The sequence below is a fragment of the Giraffa tippelskirchi genome, chromosome 1 (assembly GCF_054371585.1).
Source record: "Giraffa tippelskirchi isolate mGirTip1 chromosome 1, T2T-mGirTip1v1.2.pri, whole genome shotgun sequence".
In the NCBI taxonomy this organism is placed as follows: Eukaryota; Metazoa; Chordata; class Mammalia; order Artiodactyla; family Giraffidae; genus Giraffa; species Giraffa tippelskirchi.
This window is the reverse complement of record NC_137275.1, coordinates 71,193,795-71,213,133: the sequence shown is the minus strand read 5'-3', so window position 1 is coordinate 71,213,133 and position 19,339 is coordinate 71,193,795. Positions and strand designations below refer to the sequence as shown.

Sequence of the window (19,339 nt, the reverse complement as noted above, 5' to 3'; positions counted from 1 at the left end):
AGGCCACTTTGGGGCTTCCCAAGTGGCACTAGTGGTAAAGAACCTATCTGTCAGTGCAGGAGACATGAGAGATTCAGATTTGATCCCTGAGTCGGAAAGATACCTGAAGGAGGACATGGCAGAGCCTTCCAGTATTCTTGCCTGGAGAAACCCATGGACAGAGGAGCTTGGCAGACTACAGTCCGTAGTGTTGCAAAGAGTCGGACATGACTGAAACGACTTAGCAGGCATGCATGCAGCCCACTTCAGTATTTCACTACTGTAAAATATCTGCTTTTATACATTCCTTGACAACACAAATGCAAGAGTATGAGAAAGTTTTTGACATTTTTTAAGTTTGTTCAAAAAAATGGTAGGGCATTATGTCCTAAATGCAATGAAACACTCATAATGCAAAATAAAATTCATATATGCCTACATTACATTAATGAGAACCAGTAGCATACCATTGAAAACCTTGGATATTAGGTTATTTCATTAACTGCATAATATCTTACATGCTTACAATAATGAAATTGCACAAGTGATAAAGCCAAAGACTTGGGTTGTACTTTTGTTCCTATAAGTAAAGTGTAATGAAGCTCTTAAGACAATATTTCTTTAAACGTTCCAAGTTTTTGTATCTTTGGATTTCAGATTACCTTTTTTTTTTTAACTATGTCATTTGATACTAATTTTTGCTTGAATAAAAGAGTCCTAAAAATATTATTATAACGAAGCCATTGCAAAACCTGTTCACTTGTCTATTTTAGTTTCTACCAAGTAGATACAAAAAAAATAACTCAGTTTAGAAATGTCTTTACAATAGAGCCTAAGTTTGATTATACACTTTACTCTTCCTAAGGGATATCTCAAAGGCACATGTATTTTTTGAAGGTGGCGCTGAGTTATTTCTCCTTGGATGTGCACACCATTTATAGGCATGTGACAGCTAGTGTGAAACTAAGGAACTGCAACACTCGAGAATTTTGGTTGTAGGTCGCTACACATTAGTTCAAACAGAGAATGTGTTGTAGAACAGGTCTGAGGGAAGTCTACCCTGATCCCTTGCTCATTAGGGATGTGGAGAATCCCTCTTCTGACTCATCCTGCAAGTTTATAGGCAACACATAACACATTCTTTTTCTTGAAGTAATGGCACACTAACAGTGCTAATCTACTTGGAAAAGAATGCAAGCTCATCATACTTTCTGGCACCTTTATATCCAAGTTTAAAGTCACTGTAGTTATTTTCTTGGGAAAGTCTCTATAAAGAACATCACAAACTTGGTAAAGAAGCTCGGTATGTACATTGCAGGAGATAAATCATGCACCTCGATGCTCAAGTGTGAATTGCTTTATCTGTGATAACCATTAAATGTCCAATTATTCTTGCCTGTTTATAAGTGATAGTGAACTATTTTAAATTGCATTTACTGACTATGGTCTTAGAAAGCTTTAACGCAAGTGCACTGTTGGAAGTTTAGCAGAACACTGAATCTATCTGAGAGGGTTTCTCATACAATGTTTTTTAGTGGGCCTTGAAGTTGAAAGGTGGTGAGAAGTTCTGTTTGCTCTTTGTGGAGCGTTTTATAAATTCTGCAGCAGCAATGCTGTTTATTTTTCCCACATCTGTTTTGGGCTCACCCTTTGTAACAGTGTTTGCTGGATGCTGTGGCCTTTATATCTCCCCTGAAATGAGTAGTTTAGTTTGCACTGTTACAATGTATTTGTGGAAGCAACCAATGTCAAATATTTTACATTGAACTCCTGTCTTTCATTCCTGTTGGATACCCTTCTGCTTGAATTATGCCTTCTAAACTGAATTTTACAACCTAACATGGGATGAGAGAATTTTCTCCATGAACTTTACATATACTGCTCTTACCTGTTTCAAAGCAATTTGTATCTGCTGGACTGGAAGGAATGTTGGCGAAAACATTTTCAGAATGAGAGTTTGGTAACAGTTTGGATTTGGTTTTAATGCAGTTGGAATTTTTGCTTTAAGATAACATCGACAAAAATTTACTTGTTTTCTTGAGAGTGTCCATCCGCCCTGGATGCAGGTGGGACTCCATCTCTCAGCTGCTGTTCTCATTGTAGATAACCTAGCCTCCCCCTGGTGAAGACACCTTGTAATTTTATATGCTATTGCCTGGTGTCCTATGGAACGTTGGCAAATACTCACTGGTTTTACTGTTGATTGTGCTTTTTAAACAGATATAATCTCTTCTCCTTACCTTTAAAACATTACATGAGAGTAAATACTTGATTTCAGTTCCATTGTGAGTTCTTGATCAAATTGTCTTATCTTTGAAACTGCATTTTTGGTCATCATTAAAGGAGACAGTTATTATATCTCATAGTAATGGTATGTGGTTTCAGTAAGATAATGCACGTATTTTCACAAAATGCTTAATACAGAGTTGGCACTTTTTATTATTACAAACTTCAATATCTCCTTTCCTGTTTTTCAGAAGCTGAGTTTTGGAATTACTTTATCTTTTTGAGCTAATAAAATGTGTCTATAATAAATCTGACTTTTAAATATCCATATTTACTATCATTTTCCTTCTGATTTTCTTCTTATAGCATATAGTCAATAGAAGAGATGTGAAGAAAGTGCAAAACCTTCTCCAAATTTTTTTTCAGAGTATTTATCATAATCGCTCTGAACATATAGAGACTATCAAGAAGTAAAGGGAGTGAAGAGGAAGCAACTTTTTATTCATAAATTTTGATCTCTTACCATGGAGCATAAAGGGTAAAAATACTGATACTGCCGAAAATATAAAGTTTATCTAATACTAGCTAAATGTTAAAAATCTTTGCTTTAAAAATGTTAGCATAAAAGACAAATGGAAATCTACCTGAGAAGAAGACATTTATGTATGAGAAACAGGAGATTGTAAACGATAGACTTTTAAAGGCAGTGTTCATCAAATACTTGTTTCAAATCAGGTACATTGTAAATATATTACATTTACAGTGATAGGTAAATATGAGACTTTGTTACTAGCTTTGGTAAAATCGTTTTCATTTTACATTTTGGATTGGGGTGAAGGTTGCAAATGATAATTGGGTTGAGGAGGAAGTTGAAAGGAGACCTCCAACCTTTTGCAATGGATAACTAACAGGAGTGGGTGGCAGATAATAATTTGAAACAAAGCTTGTCAATAATGCCCTTCAAGCTGAGTTGTTAAGAATCTGCATTTCAGAGGCCTGTGGTACAGTGTGTTACAGAAAGATCATTCATCTCACTGAAGGCCACCCAGAGGAAATGGTTACTGGAATCTGTCTCACCTTTTCCCTCAAAGAATGTGTCTCAGAGACTCATTACACACCTTTCTGAAACCGTGAATTTCCATGCAGAGAATTTTTAGTCCTGAGATCCTGTGGGCAGATTCCATCTAGTTAGCGATGACATAGGAGCTGAATATCGCTGAATCTCTGTTATGTGTCCTTGGACACAATTGAGTATCCTTTGCTGAAACAGTTAGTAATTGACCCACCTGATCTGCTCAATGCTGCTAATTTTTGTTGGCTCCATAAATCCTTCTCTGAGATGCCCTTAATTCACTACATGCTGTTTATCTGTTCTTGAACTATCAGATTTTAACTTCTTAAACACATTTGCACTAGAGTTATTATTATGATGTTCTTCAAGCTACTAAGAAGTATTTTGTAGTATTAGAAGAAGCCAGGCTACTTTTTCCCTAGCTCTATTTAGAAATTATTATGCACCTTGATAGTCTTTAACATAATTTTGGATTTTAAAAAATGCTCTTTAGTTTAAAGATTTAATTCCTGGTCGTTGTACAAAGGAACTCTGCTTTAATTTTTTTTCCTTTATTGAAAATTTTGGAAGAGTTTCACTTTCTATTGTAGTGTTTGTGTTTTGATTTATTCTTGGTACTGATGGAAGAGGAAATGGAAGAATAGGAACCAAAAATGTATTGGTATTCTTTTTTAAAAAGTGCAGTTATACTGTTTTTCTATGCATGTTATCACTTCACCTGTTATCTACCTCCTTTTATATGACATTACCTTGCTTGATACACATGGTTGGTTTAGACACGTTGAGATCATTTATAATAATTTTCATGAGATAGTGATAAACTACTTGAATTTTAAGAGAAATATTTTATACATATTTTCATTTTTATTTCAACTGTAGGTATTTTAAATAAATCTTTAAAATGGTGCACTGACTAGAAAGCTAGTTTCTTTTTAACTAAAGCTTGATATTTTACTTCCAGGTGATTCATTCATAGATGTTTAAGAAGTGTGCTATGTAAAACTACGTTTTACCCCAATCCCCCCTCCCCGCCAAAAAGAAAGATTGCTGAAAGGGAAAATTGAGGATTACGCTATTTTGAATCATTGTTTAGGAATGTTTACACTGTGTCTCTTTGAAAGGAGTGATTCGGGGGTATGTTCTGGAGTCAGCCCACCTGAATTTAGGTTCTAGCTCTACTTTCCATGAGCTCTGTGCCTCTCTCCAAACAGCAGTGACAGTGGCACCTACTTATGGGGTAGAATGAATGTGATAGTTCATGTGAACTTCTCAGAACAGTGACTGTCACCTAGTAAGTTTAGTATGTATTAGCTGTTATTTGGAGAATGAATTAAGAATCTCTTAAGAATATAGAAAAAAATGAGAAAAGACACTGCTTGCACTCTATCTGAATTGCCTTCTTTCTTACAATATCTGAAATTGTGTGGACCCATTCACATGTAATCTAGTGGCAGCTCTCAATCACTTGGATATCTGAATTTATTTCAACATATTGAATTCCTTCCAGTTTCTAGATTATGTTGAGAAAGGCATGACAGGCAGAAGTTAAAGGGAAGGAGGCAATTGCTCTGTAGGGCTCATGAAAGTAGGTTTGGTGGTGGGACTTTGATTATCTGGAGAGGATAAAACCTAAGGCAGGTACCTTAGAAAACATGTCTGTAGAAAGCTGGCTGAACATAAAATGCACATGCTAGGGTTTTGCCAAAGTATATCAAAATGCAAAGAGCAATTTGTTTTTATTGAGCATTTCCTAAGAACCTAGTAAGTGCCAAGGAAGAGGGAAGGAAATAAAATACATAGATATGGTCTTTACAGGGTTTCCCCATTGGGTGGCTCAGCGGTAAAGAAGCACCCGCAATGCAGGAGCTGCGGGTTTGATCCCTGGGTCCAGTATTCTTGCCTGGAGAATCCCATGGACAGAGGAGCCTGTCAGGCTACAGTCCATGGGGTCGCAAAGAGACGGACACGACTGAAGTGACTTAGCACACAGCACGTAGTCTTTACGCTTGAAGAGCTTACAGTATAGTGGGACTCAGACATTTATGTGAATAAATGTTTTGAGTAATATAGTGTGAGGGACTCTTGCTTATCAAATACTAGAGGCATATGCAGACACAGACAAGAGAGGAACCAACTGTATGTAGGAGAATCAGGGGAATTACACAGAGGATGTTAGAAAGGACCCTTTGGAGAAAAGGGAAAACTCCATACAGAGAGTTGCCTCTGTGAGGGCTGGGGACCTGAAGAAACGTCCTTTTGGTTGGAGAATCATGGACGATGTTTGTTCTCCAGTGGTTTGGATCAGATTATGAAAGCACATCTCTGTCATTTTAAAAATTGGGATTGCCTCTCTGGAAAATGGGGAGTCTTTCCTAGAAAAATTCTCATTACCACTGTTGTGAATATTTGTAATTATTTTTTCAGACATAAATATAACAAGATTATAATTAAATTATAGTTTATTGAAAGTGTATAATAGTAGACTCTGAGAGTACTCGTACCTTAGAATTATGCCTGGCAAAGAAAAAAATAAAAGCTTTTGATTTCACTTTACATTAATCTTGTTGTGTGCTTTGTTCATCAAAAAAAAAAATTAGTGTAAGTGAAAAGTCTACCCTTTCACTACTAATTTTATGATTTTACCTCTGATTGTCTTAACATACATTTTTGTGAGTTATATTCATTTTATTAAGTTCTGAGCATCTATCTATAGATGACTAACCTCTTAATAATATGAGTTATATAACAAAAGATGGTAAGCATAATCATCATTGCCTCATGGCATTTTAGACTTGGAAGAAGTTCTGAGGTTCACTTGGTCCAACTTTTAACCTAATGCAGAATTTTTATTACATTGTTGCAGGGAAAAAATGCATAGCTTCTGCTTGAATAATGTGGATAATAATAATAAAATTAAGAGTTGAAAGCTTCCTAAGGCTGTTCATTTCTTAACATCTTTTATACTTATGAAGATCTTCCTTATAATCATATATCAATACTTTCTTAAAAATTAACATTACTAGGACCATTTCTACCCTCTAAAGACTAAATGAGTGTAATTCCACTCCCATCTGATGACTGCTTAAATACATTATCATTTAAAAGAGGGTAAGATTGATATGCCTCTTTTCCTGTCCCCTTAACACTTATCTTTAAGACAAGAAACACCTCAAGTATCTTCAATGTGACATTACTTTCTGGATGTCTTTCCTCTATAGCTATTGTGTTAGTCACTCAGTTATGTCTGACTCTTTGAGACTCCGTTGACTGTAGCCTGTCAGGCTCCTCTGTCCAAGGGATTCTTCAGGCAAGAGTACGGAGTGGATTGCCATTCCCTTCTCCAGGGGATCTTCCAGACCTAGGGATCGAACCTGGGTCTTCTTCATTGCAGGCAGATTCTTTACTGGCTGAACCACCAGGGAAGCCCAGCAATTTATAAATCATTTAAGTGTGCATTTTACATCATCTTGTCATCATTTTATTTAAATTTGGAAAAAGAGGATAGACATTTATTTTTACTGAAATGTTAAGTTGTACACTTAAAATGAATGGGATTGGGAAATTCGTACATTGGGGCTAGAATTTGCCACTCTTTTGTAAGCGTTCATAGTCCGAAAGATCTTATTTATATAGTGTGCGCGTGCTGAGTTGCTTCAGTCCTGTCTGACTCTGTGCAACCCCATGGACTATAGCTCACCAGGCTCCTGGGCTTAAACTGAGTTAGGGTTGCAATCAAATTCTTTTCTAAAATATTTAAAACATCCCAATATCAGTTAAACATTTTTAGGAAAAACATTACTTAAACATTTTTGCCCTCACTGTTAATTATAACTCAGCCTTATTCAGTTGAGAGTAAAGAACTGTGGATTGCAGTTTTCTTCTGATTTTGCCTAGAGGGACAAATCATGCTGACACTTTCTCATACGTTTTTGTGAAACTAAATGGAAAGGTTAAAAAAATTGAAATTTCTGTCTCCCTTCAGTGACTTGGCTGAAGATTTAGGTCATTTGGGACAGAATATGAATTATTTTAGGGCACCACTTAATATGGTATTTCTGCTGTATGTTGGACTCCCTAAACATACATACTCGCTAAACGAGTCCAGAAAGCCTTTTTCATTGCGTCTGTGCTGGTTGACTGATGTTGCAAGGGTTGTGGATATAGAATTTGGGCCCCAGTAACTATCATCTGAGTAAGCACAATGGAAAATTGCTTTAAAGAGTCTTGTAACAAAAGGTGTAACCAACTTTTGATTTGTAATGCTTGAATTCTCTTGAATGTTATTTCATTCTTTCTGAAATACAGGATGAAGCATGACACTACCCAATCACAGTCTCATTGTTGGGTACTTTCTATGTAACATATGCTTTGTTTTTGTTTTTCTCAAAAGGCGTTTAAACAGAAATCACCTTCAGCTGTTTCCTGAGTTGCTGTTTCTTGGGACTTCGAAGCTATACAGGCTGTAAGTAGACAGAAACAGTTATTGTTGCTCTGTGTAGTACCTTGCGTTTTATTACATGTATTTTGGATCTGTTTCCTTGTGCTTTCCTGGAATCTATTCACCAGTAGATTAATGGATTAAAAGTTTGCCTTTCTTTTTTTCTTTTTTTGAAACTTATGATTGGTTTTCCAGTGGTTCCAGTTCTTGTCTTTGGTTAGCATTTACTGGTTCGTGTATGTGTTATTGCAGTTGTATTATTCTTTTTTGGTCTTGATAGGGAGATTTACCTAACTTCTTTATGGAAACTTTTGATTAAGTTCTGAAGGGAAAGATTGCCACTGTGCTTCCTTTTCAGAGGAAGTTGGCAGTGTATTCTTGTAAAGTTGGGATTCTTAACGTCTGCCTTTTTGATATTGTTTCTATACTCGAGTAGTCTTTATTAGTCTGGAAATACTATTATAAGGTATTTATAGAGGACTGTAAATTTCCTCTTAAATTTTCCTTTTAAAGCCAGAATTCCAAACTCCACGATATGAATGACTGTAGAGGATTTCATATCAAATACGTCATTGACTGTTAATGGAAGTATTTCTTTGGAAGGAGTGTAATATGGGTTTTAGGCAGAATCAGTTTTTTCCTCCCTGGGATGCTTGTTCAATAACTGAATGTGCAATGGTGAAAACACACTTTTGACAGCTCTTACAAGTAGGTTTTTAGCCATATGAATGATTTTGTGCAGATGGGAGATAGATAAGCTGCAAAGAGTTGGGGAAATTAATGGCAATGGTTATCAATGTTCATGGATGTTGTGAAAAATCATTGGGATATACAGAATAAATTGCTCAGCTTGGCTTCCACCTGGATGGTTGCAAAGTCCCACGTGTGGAGCTTGTGGGGAAAGTGAGGAGACTGCTTTTCCGACCTTGACTTTGTAGCCAAGGCTTCCTAACCTACTAGTTCAGTATTGTTGTTATCAGTTCCAGAAGTAGGAAGGATCTCTTCCCACAGCCCTCCCCCACATCGTATCTCTGTTAGGATCTCTGTTAGGGCCTCCTGACATCTTGGCTCACTGTGGAGAGAATTTTCCCAGCAGGCAAAGGTAGAGCCAGTTACACACCAGGTCTTGTCTCTAGAGTCTGACTTTCCTGATTCTGTTCCTCTAAGGATAGCCAAAGTCACCTAACAGTATTTCTCTTCTGCTTTGTGTTCCCTGCTGATTAATTGGCTCAATTTAGGTAAATTTAAAAGAATCAAATAAAGAAACCTTGAGACTGCCTTTTTAACAAGAATTCTCTAAAGACTGTTTTTACCAAAGACACTGGATGTAGGCTGTTATGAAGATTATATGTATGAATATAAATTAATATTTATATTTAATTATTTGTACTTCGTTTCCAAGAGTGGCTACAGAAGTGGTTTTAATAGTATTCTACTCTCTTCCTTAACTTTTTTTTGATTTGGGGATGTTGAAGAATTGATTTCAAAGCTAGTATACAATGAGTGCTATTAAATTAATTTACTACTTTGCTAACTGTGCATCTAAAACAAGCCACATTGTCTAGAAAATTGTCTGTTTTCTATGTGGCTGTGAAAATACAATTTAAATGGAATGCTTGTTACAGCTAGAATTAAAATTATTAAGCTGAAGAGGGGGAAATGTAGGAAATAACTTTAACACTGTCCCTGAGAAACTAGAATGTTTAATTTTTAGTTGGAAAGTATTTGGATTAATTTTCTTTGGGTGGTATAATCTAGTGCAGAATCCCCTATCAGCAGATCATGTTCTGTTTAGCATTTGCCTCCTTTGCCAATACCATGTAGTGGGCCAAGGGATTTTCGCTTATGTTATATTATGATTTTATAACCTTATGAAGTTACTTTTTGGAAGAAGACAACTTGATATCCTTAAGTGAATGAAAGAAACAGAACCTATGAAACTCTAAGGCAACATCTTCTAGTGAGTTAAAAGCATGTTAAAAAATGGGGAAAATGGGCAGCTAGAAAATGAGTTATAATGTGCCTGTTTGGCTCAAAGGATTTACCCTGGGAAGTAATGGAAGATAAAATTTTGTTTCTGATGTGGATCTATAAGGACTCTGATGCTTTGATTTTCCTTAAGTTAGAGCTTGATGGTTTTATGTTCAATATTGACTGGGATTTGACACCTGACATAGGCGCTGGATACCCAGGAAAACTTAGAGGTGTACAATTTTTCTGCCTCAGAAAACAGGAATCTATCTTCTTTTGAGTTGAGGCACTGTTGTCTCCCCCGAATTAGATGTAGTGGATGGTTAACCATGATCTTTTTCTTGAGAGGAAAGTAATCAGCTACATGTGACCAGTTTTTTATGATGATGATCACTAATTGAATTAAACAACCACCAGTAAGAGTATGTAATAAATAAAGGAACAAAAGCTTGTGAAGTTAACTGCCTGGCTAGTTTAATTTCCAAGAAGATGGGTTCAAGTTCAAGTATTCTTCATATGATACAGGTGCCTAGTAGCTAACCCGAAACAAATGTTCTAACAGATGGAAAAATCTGCACAAATCTACATGCAAAAATTGTCCTTTAAAATCTTCATTTAAAAATGAACTTTTATTTCACAAGAAGGATGAGTGACAGGACAAAGGATACAGGATTTTGGACAAGCAATATGTTGGGAGAGGGAAAATTTGACTGGTGGCTAATTTGCATGTTAAGTGATCTACTGTTGCCCACCATATAATGGCAACCCACTCCAGTATTGTTGCCTGGAAAATTCTGTGAACAGAGGAGCTTGGTGGGTTACAGTCTATGGCATCACAAAGAGGCAAACACAACTGAGTGACTGAGTACACACACACACACACACAGTTGCCTTACTATATAATTTAGTGGAGCCATACTCATCTAGAATTCATGAAAGAAACAAATTTATAGTTTATTTTCTCTAGTTCTTTTCCTAACTTATTTTATATTTTACTGTTACTTAATACTGTTGTTTCTGGATACATAATCGATGAAAAACTTACTTATTTTTATAGTTCACACACTGATGTTTGATTTTTATCATTTTTTGCTTAGATTAAATCTAGTCTGTTCCACTGGACATTATACAGATTTTCTTTGTGCTTCTGTAAGGAATAATCACCATTTGACTCTTGGATGAAAATGAGATGCCAGGTGAAGAAGAACACATGCTTTTTTTTTAAACTCTAAATGCAATATAAAAGAAAAGGAGGGTACACTGTATATGAATTATGATTCGACACGGTTAGTTGCTGCTAGCGGCCAAATATGCTTTTCCTTTGCTGTCTGCTCCAATTTCTCTTTGGACGGGTTGAGAGAGCACTCCGTGTTCAGGTCAAGATGTTTGCTCAGAAATAGTAGTACAGTTGCAGCTGTGTTTGCTGGAGCAGGAGACTAGTTTAAATAGCATTACCATTTATCCAGTCCATTAACAGAACTCTGTAAAATAATACCAACTCTGCATAAACTACAGGACAGTGTAATAAAATTACAAGTACTTGTTGACAGATGAAAAGTGTAAGTAAAGAAGAAAGAAAAGTGAAGGGCCATAGGTTGAAGGTTAAAAGAGATAGTTCATAGTTTTCTTACTTATGTAGATTCTCCATTCTCTCACTTGGCTCGTCCTCCAAAACCAGGGTTGCATTTTTTTTATCAGTTTGTTAAGAGTGGAGAACATGATTTTCAGAGCAATTCAAAGTGGGTTAACTGACAGAAGTACAGTGATGTTTGAAATGGTTGATTATGATGGAAATTTATGAGTAGCATATACAAATCTTCCTGAAAAGTATAACCTTAAAGGTGACTTGCCAGTGAGTGATTCACGCTTATAGCCTGAGTTTGCAGCTACTCATCTGGGCTCATTAGAGAGCCATTTCATTGGTAGTTCTGTGGGTAAGCATTTGGTTATAAATATTTGTTTTGTGGTTTTCAGTTTATTTCTTTGAGTATTATTATATTTACCCAGACTTCTAACATAAGCTTAAGTAGCCAAACCACGTTGCAGAAACTCATTTTTCACTTGTATCTCTTGAGACAAAACAAAGCTAACAAACGAAAATAAATACATAGATTCCAGTGATTCATTTTCTTTGCTTCTTTAAATGAAAACTCTTTATTTCTGGTTAACAAGTGGTGTTTCCCTAGTGAGCTTTGAAGCCACTAAATTATCTAACATTGTAAGTAATATTTTTAAAGCCAAGGACTCTTTTTATGACCTAATGCCTCCTTACCTGAGACAAACAGATTTTGAGCAATAACTTCAATTGGTCAGGTCACAACTCATTTGCTGTCAGATAGAATATCAGATTCTCCAAATTGTTTTTTTGATAATAATTATTACAATTCTTTAAGAGGAAAACTTAATTTCTATTTAAATAAAAATTAATTTGGGAAAGATAACAAATATATGATGAAGCTGCCCTTACTTTCCTTTCCTTTCTTATAAAAGGAGCCTTGGCTTTTGATTTTGGTTTTGAGGAGTTACAAGAGTAAATATGCTTAATGTATAAAGGTCTAGATAATTCAGAAAAATAGAAAGTAGGAGTATAAATTATTCATGATCTCCCCACTCAGATATAACCACTAGTATACTTGTCAATTGTTAGTAGATTAGTTTTCTTTTTCTGTAATTACGCATATAAATACTGCTGTACATGCATTACAAATACATTTTTTAAATATCCCCAGGGTTTAGTATAAAGCTTGACCTTTAGAAAGCTCTCAGTAAGTGTTTGATGTATTGAATTAAATCTCCGTTGGGTTCAGGGTTTGTAACTTGAATGAGCAAATAGTAACACTGGGAAGGCATTATGAATAATGGAGAATCAAATTAAATTTAAAGGATACCTTGGCTCATTAATGTTTGTCCCCTTAGGTTTTCTAAACATTGAAGTGTCTATTGGTATGCACTGAAAAATCAAAATGATGTTTTCCACCTAAGCAAAAATATCTTAATTCACTATAATACTATACTTGTATAAAACTACCACCACACCCCTCCCCTCTGCCCCCATTCTCTGATGCCAATTAAGTCTCAGGATTCTTGGATTGAAGGATAAAAGCAGAAGACAACCATGGTGCCTGTGTCAGAATTCCTCCTGAGTTAATTTCTGCCAGCTCTGATTAAAGTGTGGGCTCCTAGAGGTGTCAGGTGTGTAGTTTCCTGCTTCATTTTACTCTTGGCCTGTTTGGCCCCTGCCACAGTAAATCCAACAGTGGTAATGCAGGAATTGCAGGTTACAGTTGCCACGGTTACCGTTGTCCCGCCAGATCGACATCATTACTCATCTAGGGAGCTGTCATCATAGCTGCCTCCCATCTCTGGTGCCGAGACTGCCAGAAAGCTTCCGATGCAGAGAATAAAAGTTCTTCAAGATGGTGTGTCTGTGTCATCATTTGATGCAAGGATACACTGTTTGTATTGTTAATACTGATACCTATCTAAGGGGAACAGATTGATTCTTTATCTTTGAAAACAAAGAACCTGTATGAGAGTTAACATTTAGGAAAGTGTTAACTGTCAGTGATTAAACCTTAAGTCCCTTATTATTTATTAAGTAACTTATTAATTATTATTGGGCCCAAGGGACTCTCTTCTTGCTACTTAAAAAACAGAGATATAAAAGTAGTATTTAAAAATATTACTCTTATATAACAAAAGGTTTGTTTTTAAGAGGTAGACCATACTCTTTATAGACTGTGACCTGGACACACTTCAGAGTAGCCCCTATCTCTTGCCATGAAAAAAAGGCAAGCCATTGAACAGGGCTTACTTGTGTTTTTGTTTTTAAATCAACGTGCAACAGAATGATTTAGAAGTTATAAGAACAATGAAGATTAAGATTGTTTTTGATATTTTTGCCAGGCCTCCCGTGGGAAGTTTCTACTTTAAAGGGATCTAATAGAAGACTTTTGCTGGAGAACGTCAGAAATTGGCAGGCTTCTGCTGTTGCCAGAGTAGATTTTTTGGGTGTGAAATCCACAGCATAGTTCCTGGCAAGGGAAAGTCAAGTGCAGGAAGGTCTTTCCCACTCAAGTGCACTTGTTTAAATAGTTTCTTCCCCAAATGTAAATGTTTCTGTTTCCACCAGCAAATACTTATGGTTTGCCAGTGAGTGTAAATACTGTAAATACTGTGATCCAGGCCGAGGAGAAAAGTGCCATGGTGTGTGGCCCACATAATATGTGGCATTTGTGAACCTCAGCCATTGCTAACTTCTGACCTGTAATATGTAGATTAAAGCCTTCAGAGTTCATGGAGACTGGGTTTGTTTTTTTGAAAGATGAATTTAAGTATATGGTTTTCATGTCAAAAAGATTTTGAACACATGTCAGGAGGGAATATTTTAAAATTTGATTGTAAATCATGAAATTGCTGCTGCAATCTCAAGATTATAATTTAGTGACTGAAGTTTATATATATAAGTATTAATTCTAGGAATAAGTGACCATAAGGTACTAGTTCTATTGTGCTAATTTTAATGTATATACATTACATTTTAAGATACTGAAATCTATTTTGTGAGAAATATATTTTACTAATATTGTAAAATATTAGTGTTTAAATGCATACTCAGAGATGTTAGTGCTTTGCTATGTTTGTAAATCAATGGACACTTCTGGAGCAAAGGTTTCTTTTCTATAAAATAGGGATGACATTTATCTCCTGGGAATGTATCAAGTCACAATATAGATTCTGTATTCAAAAGAACATTGTCAACTTTCCGGTATGATAGAAATGATGCTTGTGGAGTTCTCAGCCTCTCAGTATAAAATAGGACAAAGTAATAGTCACACAGATGTCCTTGCAAGTTGCCCACAGTCAGAAAATCTCCTGGTTCTCTTTCGTGTTTCTTCTTGCTTTTATTCTCAGTGTAATAACACATATATAAGCATAACCACATTAACTTTTTAACACTGCACATTAGCATAAAATGTGCATTTGCACCATTCCATTTCTCCTTACTTGGCAACACAAGGTATATTAAGGCCAGAATGTTCTTAATGAGATCTCTTACCTGCTTCCAGTTGATGATTCATATAATTTAAAAATTCTTATATAAAATGAATCAAGGATAGAAAAAGAGGCTGTGACTCAGGAACTATTTATGTTAGTTCACGTATTAAATTGTTTTAATGATGTGTTGTCCTGAATAACAAAATGAAGGAAAAATACAAACCAGTTAGAAAATGCTGAGTAAACTCCTTAAGGTATAGATAAACACTTTTGAAAGTTATTCAGAAAATTTATTGCATTGCTAAAGTACATTTTTATCACTAACTAAAATTTCATTTTAAAAACAATGTAAAAAAAAGCGTTCCATTGAGCTTATTCAAAGTATGATTTGACCTGTGAAACATTCTGCCACCTTTCCGTGAGCTGCATTGTGATATTCAATGGATTTTTAGACTAAGCATTTTGTCAAAATGCAGTTCAAACTGCAAGCTGTTTTAGTGCTTTGGATTTAAACGATGATTGATAGTGAAATAGGTTTGAGCCAGAAGTTATTTTTGTTTTGTTTTTATTGTAACTCCAATTCTTTTTATATGTACATAAGCTTTGCCCTCAGATGAGAATGGTATATGTCCTCTTCATTACCCACAACCAAGTTTATTGCTATCAAGAAATTATTTAAAAAGAATTATCCTTAAAACACTTGATAAATTGTGATCTGAGAAACTTGGGGCAAGAGTTTAAGCTTAAACTCTAGAGAGGTAAGAAATGAAGAGTAAAAAGGCCAGTCTTTGGTGGGACCCGTGGTCTAGGGAATAGCATAGTGGAGTGAAATGTTATTAAGAGAACATCTGTGCCTCTTGAAATGTCCCCAAATGAATGTGAATAGCTAAGTATGGCAACTTGATTTAAGTGTTTTAAAAAAAAAAAAAAAAAACTTAAAGAGAAATAAATAAGTCTGGAAACAGAATGGGAAGATAGCTTTGCCCCGTCATGATAGGTTTCTTCTACTAGTGAAAGATTAAAGCTTGAAGTATGTGAATAGCTGAGAACAGCACAGAGAAAGGTTGATTGCTTCCCCTCCAACAGTTCCAATTGATTGAAAAAAGCCTAATTTAAAGTTCTGTTTGTTCTATGTCTTAAACCATCAGAATTCTCTTTTAGGACCAGAGGAATGCTCTGGAGGAAAAGAATCCAAGGATAAAAAGTCATTGCAAGCCAACAATTGTTCCTAATCCTCACAAAATGCTGGAGAAATTAAATTTATTCTTTATTGCTCAAAGTGTTACCTAGGTCACTGGGCGATGGGAAAATTGCACTGGAAGTAGAGTAGGAGCAAGCTTTGTTTTGTGTCTAGATGCTTAACCTTAGACACGACAAGGCATCTTAGAATGTGGTGGGAACTTGGTTCAGAGCATTAACACCAAGACTTTTATTACCCTGGATTTATAATAGGCTGTGCTGTCAGGAGATGAAAATGTTGTGTTTACATTGCAGTGTTAAATGATCATTTAATTAACACCTAAGGAAAAAAAGTTGTGAAATTCTTAGCAGCTTTTATTGTTGGTTTCCTGGGAGGTTTTAATATCCGAGTTTCATTGAGATTTCTTTTTTGTTAGTAGAGACACAAAAGACATTATACACTTTTTAAGGAAGACAGTTTAACCTTGACCCTTTCTTCCCTAAAATATTAATTTAAATTACATTTTAAATCTGGTGTGCTTATTTAAAAAGTTTCTAGATTCAGATCTTAAAAATATGTCTTAAACACTTTATTTCTGTGTAAACATCTGTCATTTAAATATTAGTTAATTTACATTCTAAACCTTCTGCTGTAGAATATTTGAAACTACCAATTAGTTTATATGAAGTGTAATACATTTGTAATACTAACTATTGTTTTAAGAACCAGTGTCAAAATAGGTAATCATTTTCAAGCAAATTTTATGACAAAAAAGGTACACTGTTATTATATTAATATCGTTATTTAGTTAGAGATCATTACTATCATATGATGCAAGAGGTTTATATATAGACAGTAGAAAGAAAGAGAGCATTAGTATGAAAATTCAAATTAACTTCATTAATTGCTAAAAGATTGATATTATCAAATGCTTTCATTTATTCTTGATCTTTTACAAATTCAGTTACCTGAAAAAGAGTGGTCTTGAGACAAATTGATAACACGTGGAAAATATAGGGCAGTTGTCAAGGGCAGCTGAATACTCTGTAACACTCTTTTTTTAAAACTGTTATTAAAATTTATATCTGTTACTCCTCTCATTTTATCTAGATATGCAACTTCATATTTGAATATGTAAAGTATTCGAATAAATATTTACTAAGTTAAAAATATTTACTAAAATATTTTAAAATATTTGAAATATTTACTAAGTTACTTGCTATTAAAGTGAAATCTTTCTTAACTTTTCCAGAAATGATTATACCATTATAGTGTAGTTTTAAGTACACTGCTTTTATTCATACTGAAACTAAAAATGTTTACTCCCATTTTTTAAAGTTTAAAATACAAGTGCCTCAGGATAAAACCTGCTTTCTGTATTATTCATGGTAAAAGAGTGCAAGGAGTATTGAATGTTATTAAAATCTCTTAATAGAAAGCCCTGCTTTGAACTGAGAATTATATTCTCATTCACAAAATACTACTGAGCATTACGTAGGCACTTTGTACAATGTTATATGCTTTCCCTACTTCTATCAAGTTTCAGCATTTCTCTAAAGCTTTTCTTTTTTTTTTTAAGTCACACTGAGTTTTTTTTTTTTCCTTCCCAAAGCTGTTTCTCCATCCAGAGTCTAGTAACAAAACCCCTTAAGTAAGAATGTTGCTTTAAATGTTATCTCCTTTATATATACCCACCTTTTGACTTGTGGTAGTTACAAAACACTAAGTGCTCAGAAGTTAAAAAGTATGAAAGGGAAAGAGAAGAGTGACAGTATCTGGTTACTTAACATACTAGATGATTAGTATATTCTATATGATATAGTTCATTATACCAGTTGAAATTCCAAGCCAAATAGGTGCTGTGTGCAGATGTGTGTGTCTATGTGTGTGTGTGCATGTGGTTGGAAATGGGGATACTGAGAGCTAGGGAAACAGCTATTTTGTGAACGCTCGAAAATGTTTGAAGAGTAAATATGTAGAGAAATCATAGGAAATTTCATTTAACAGATAAATACATAGTTTTTACATTAAAAAAGCAATGATATGCTCTCATATTGAAAAAAGTCAGTGTTAAAATTTTATGCATTAGTTATTTAGAATCTCTAACTTGAAACCAATGAAAAAGATTTCAGGATTTATTTTAGATAAAGTTTCCAAGTTTGCTTTTAAAAAATAGGAGTAACTTATCTAAATGCAAACAATTTACTGTATGTAACAAATATGTTTGGTAGTTATTCCATTGAAACCATTGCATGCAGAGATTGGAAGATATAATATCTAGAAATACTCTAGTCCACTCTGTGGGGATTAGGTAGTTAAAATTTTAACTTCCCTTTTGCATAAAACTCTTTTGCCTGACTTTCAATACCCAGGACAATCTAGTTCTGCATTATCACTTTAGCTTTCTCATGGCTGTTTTAACATATATGTTATGTCCCAGGCAAGCAGATTTTCCTGTTAATGATTGGACATTCCCAGCACATTTTTGGACTCCTTCCTTGCTTCCAGTTTAGAGTAGCATAGATTACCATCCTTGTGTAAGCCTCACCTCCTCCATCAAACCTTTCTCAACTGCTTTAGTTACCTCTATGATCACTGATTATATTATAGTGGTTCTGAATACAGACTGTTGACTCAGACTGCCAGAGTTTGAATCACTTAATGGGTAAACCTGGGAATGTCACTCAAGTTCCTGCCCTGTGCCCTGATTCTCCTTGTAAAATGAGGATGATGGTTAGAACTTACCTCATGGGAATGTTGTATAGAATAAATTATACACTAAATGAACAAAGCTTAATATGACATATGATAAGAGTAAGTGCTCAGTATTGTTTTTATTTTTTGATTTTTATTATTTAAGCTACCGTTTTTATTACCTGCCTCATATAATGTGCTCTTGGGTATTATATTCTATTAATAATGTGTGTTAACTTTGCCAAGACTCCTGTCTTATGTGTGTCTTTGTTTTATATATAGCATTTAGCCTAGTGCAGTTTGATTAAGAAACACTTTCCAAGTGAATCCTTGATGGAACTTAGCCTGAAAAAGACACTAACAATATTTTGAATTTGGAATGAAATATAAATTATGTGAATCATAAGTCCAAAAACGTACTAGTTGTATTCCTGAATCTGCTATTCACTAGCTGCAGATGCTTAGCAAAGGTACTTGATTTGAGGACCAGTTTTTTGGGATTCCCTGGTGGCCCAGATGGTAAAGAATCCTCCTGCAATGCAGGACACCTGGGTTGGATCCCTAGGTGGGCAGATCCCCTGGAAAGGGGAATGGCTACCCACTCCAGTTTTCGTGCCTGGAAAATTCCATCGACAGAGGAGCCTGGTGGGCTATAAATCCATGGGCAAACAAAGAGTTGGACATGACTCAGTGACTAACACTTTTTTTTCGTGGCTTGTAAAAAAGTATTTGGTAGTTCAGATAAAAGAGGGACAAGAATTTAGCATAAGGCCTCCTGGTG

At 35.1% G+C, this 19,339-nt stretch overlaps 1 protein-coding gene across 4 annotated transcripts in view; it reads left to right on the top strand.

The window, feature by feature from the left end:
• Positions 1-19,339, top strand: part of SLIT2 (slit guidance ligand 2) — a 402,220-nt gene that overhangs the window by 9,806 nt on the left and 373,075 nt on the right. For all 4 annotated transcript variants that reach the window (XM_081550621.1, XM_081550695.1, XM_081550848.1 and 1 more), the window contains one exon: positions 7,668-7,739. In XM_081550621.1, coding sequence (XP_081406747.1) covers positions 7,668-7,739 — 72 coding nt within the window. The remainder of the gene's footprint in view (positions 1-7,667; positions 7,740-19,339) is intronic.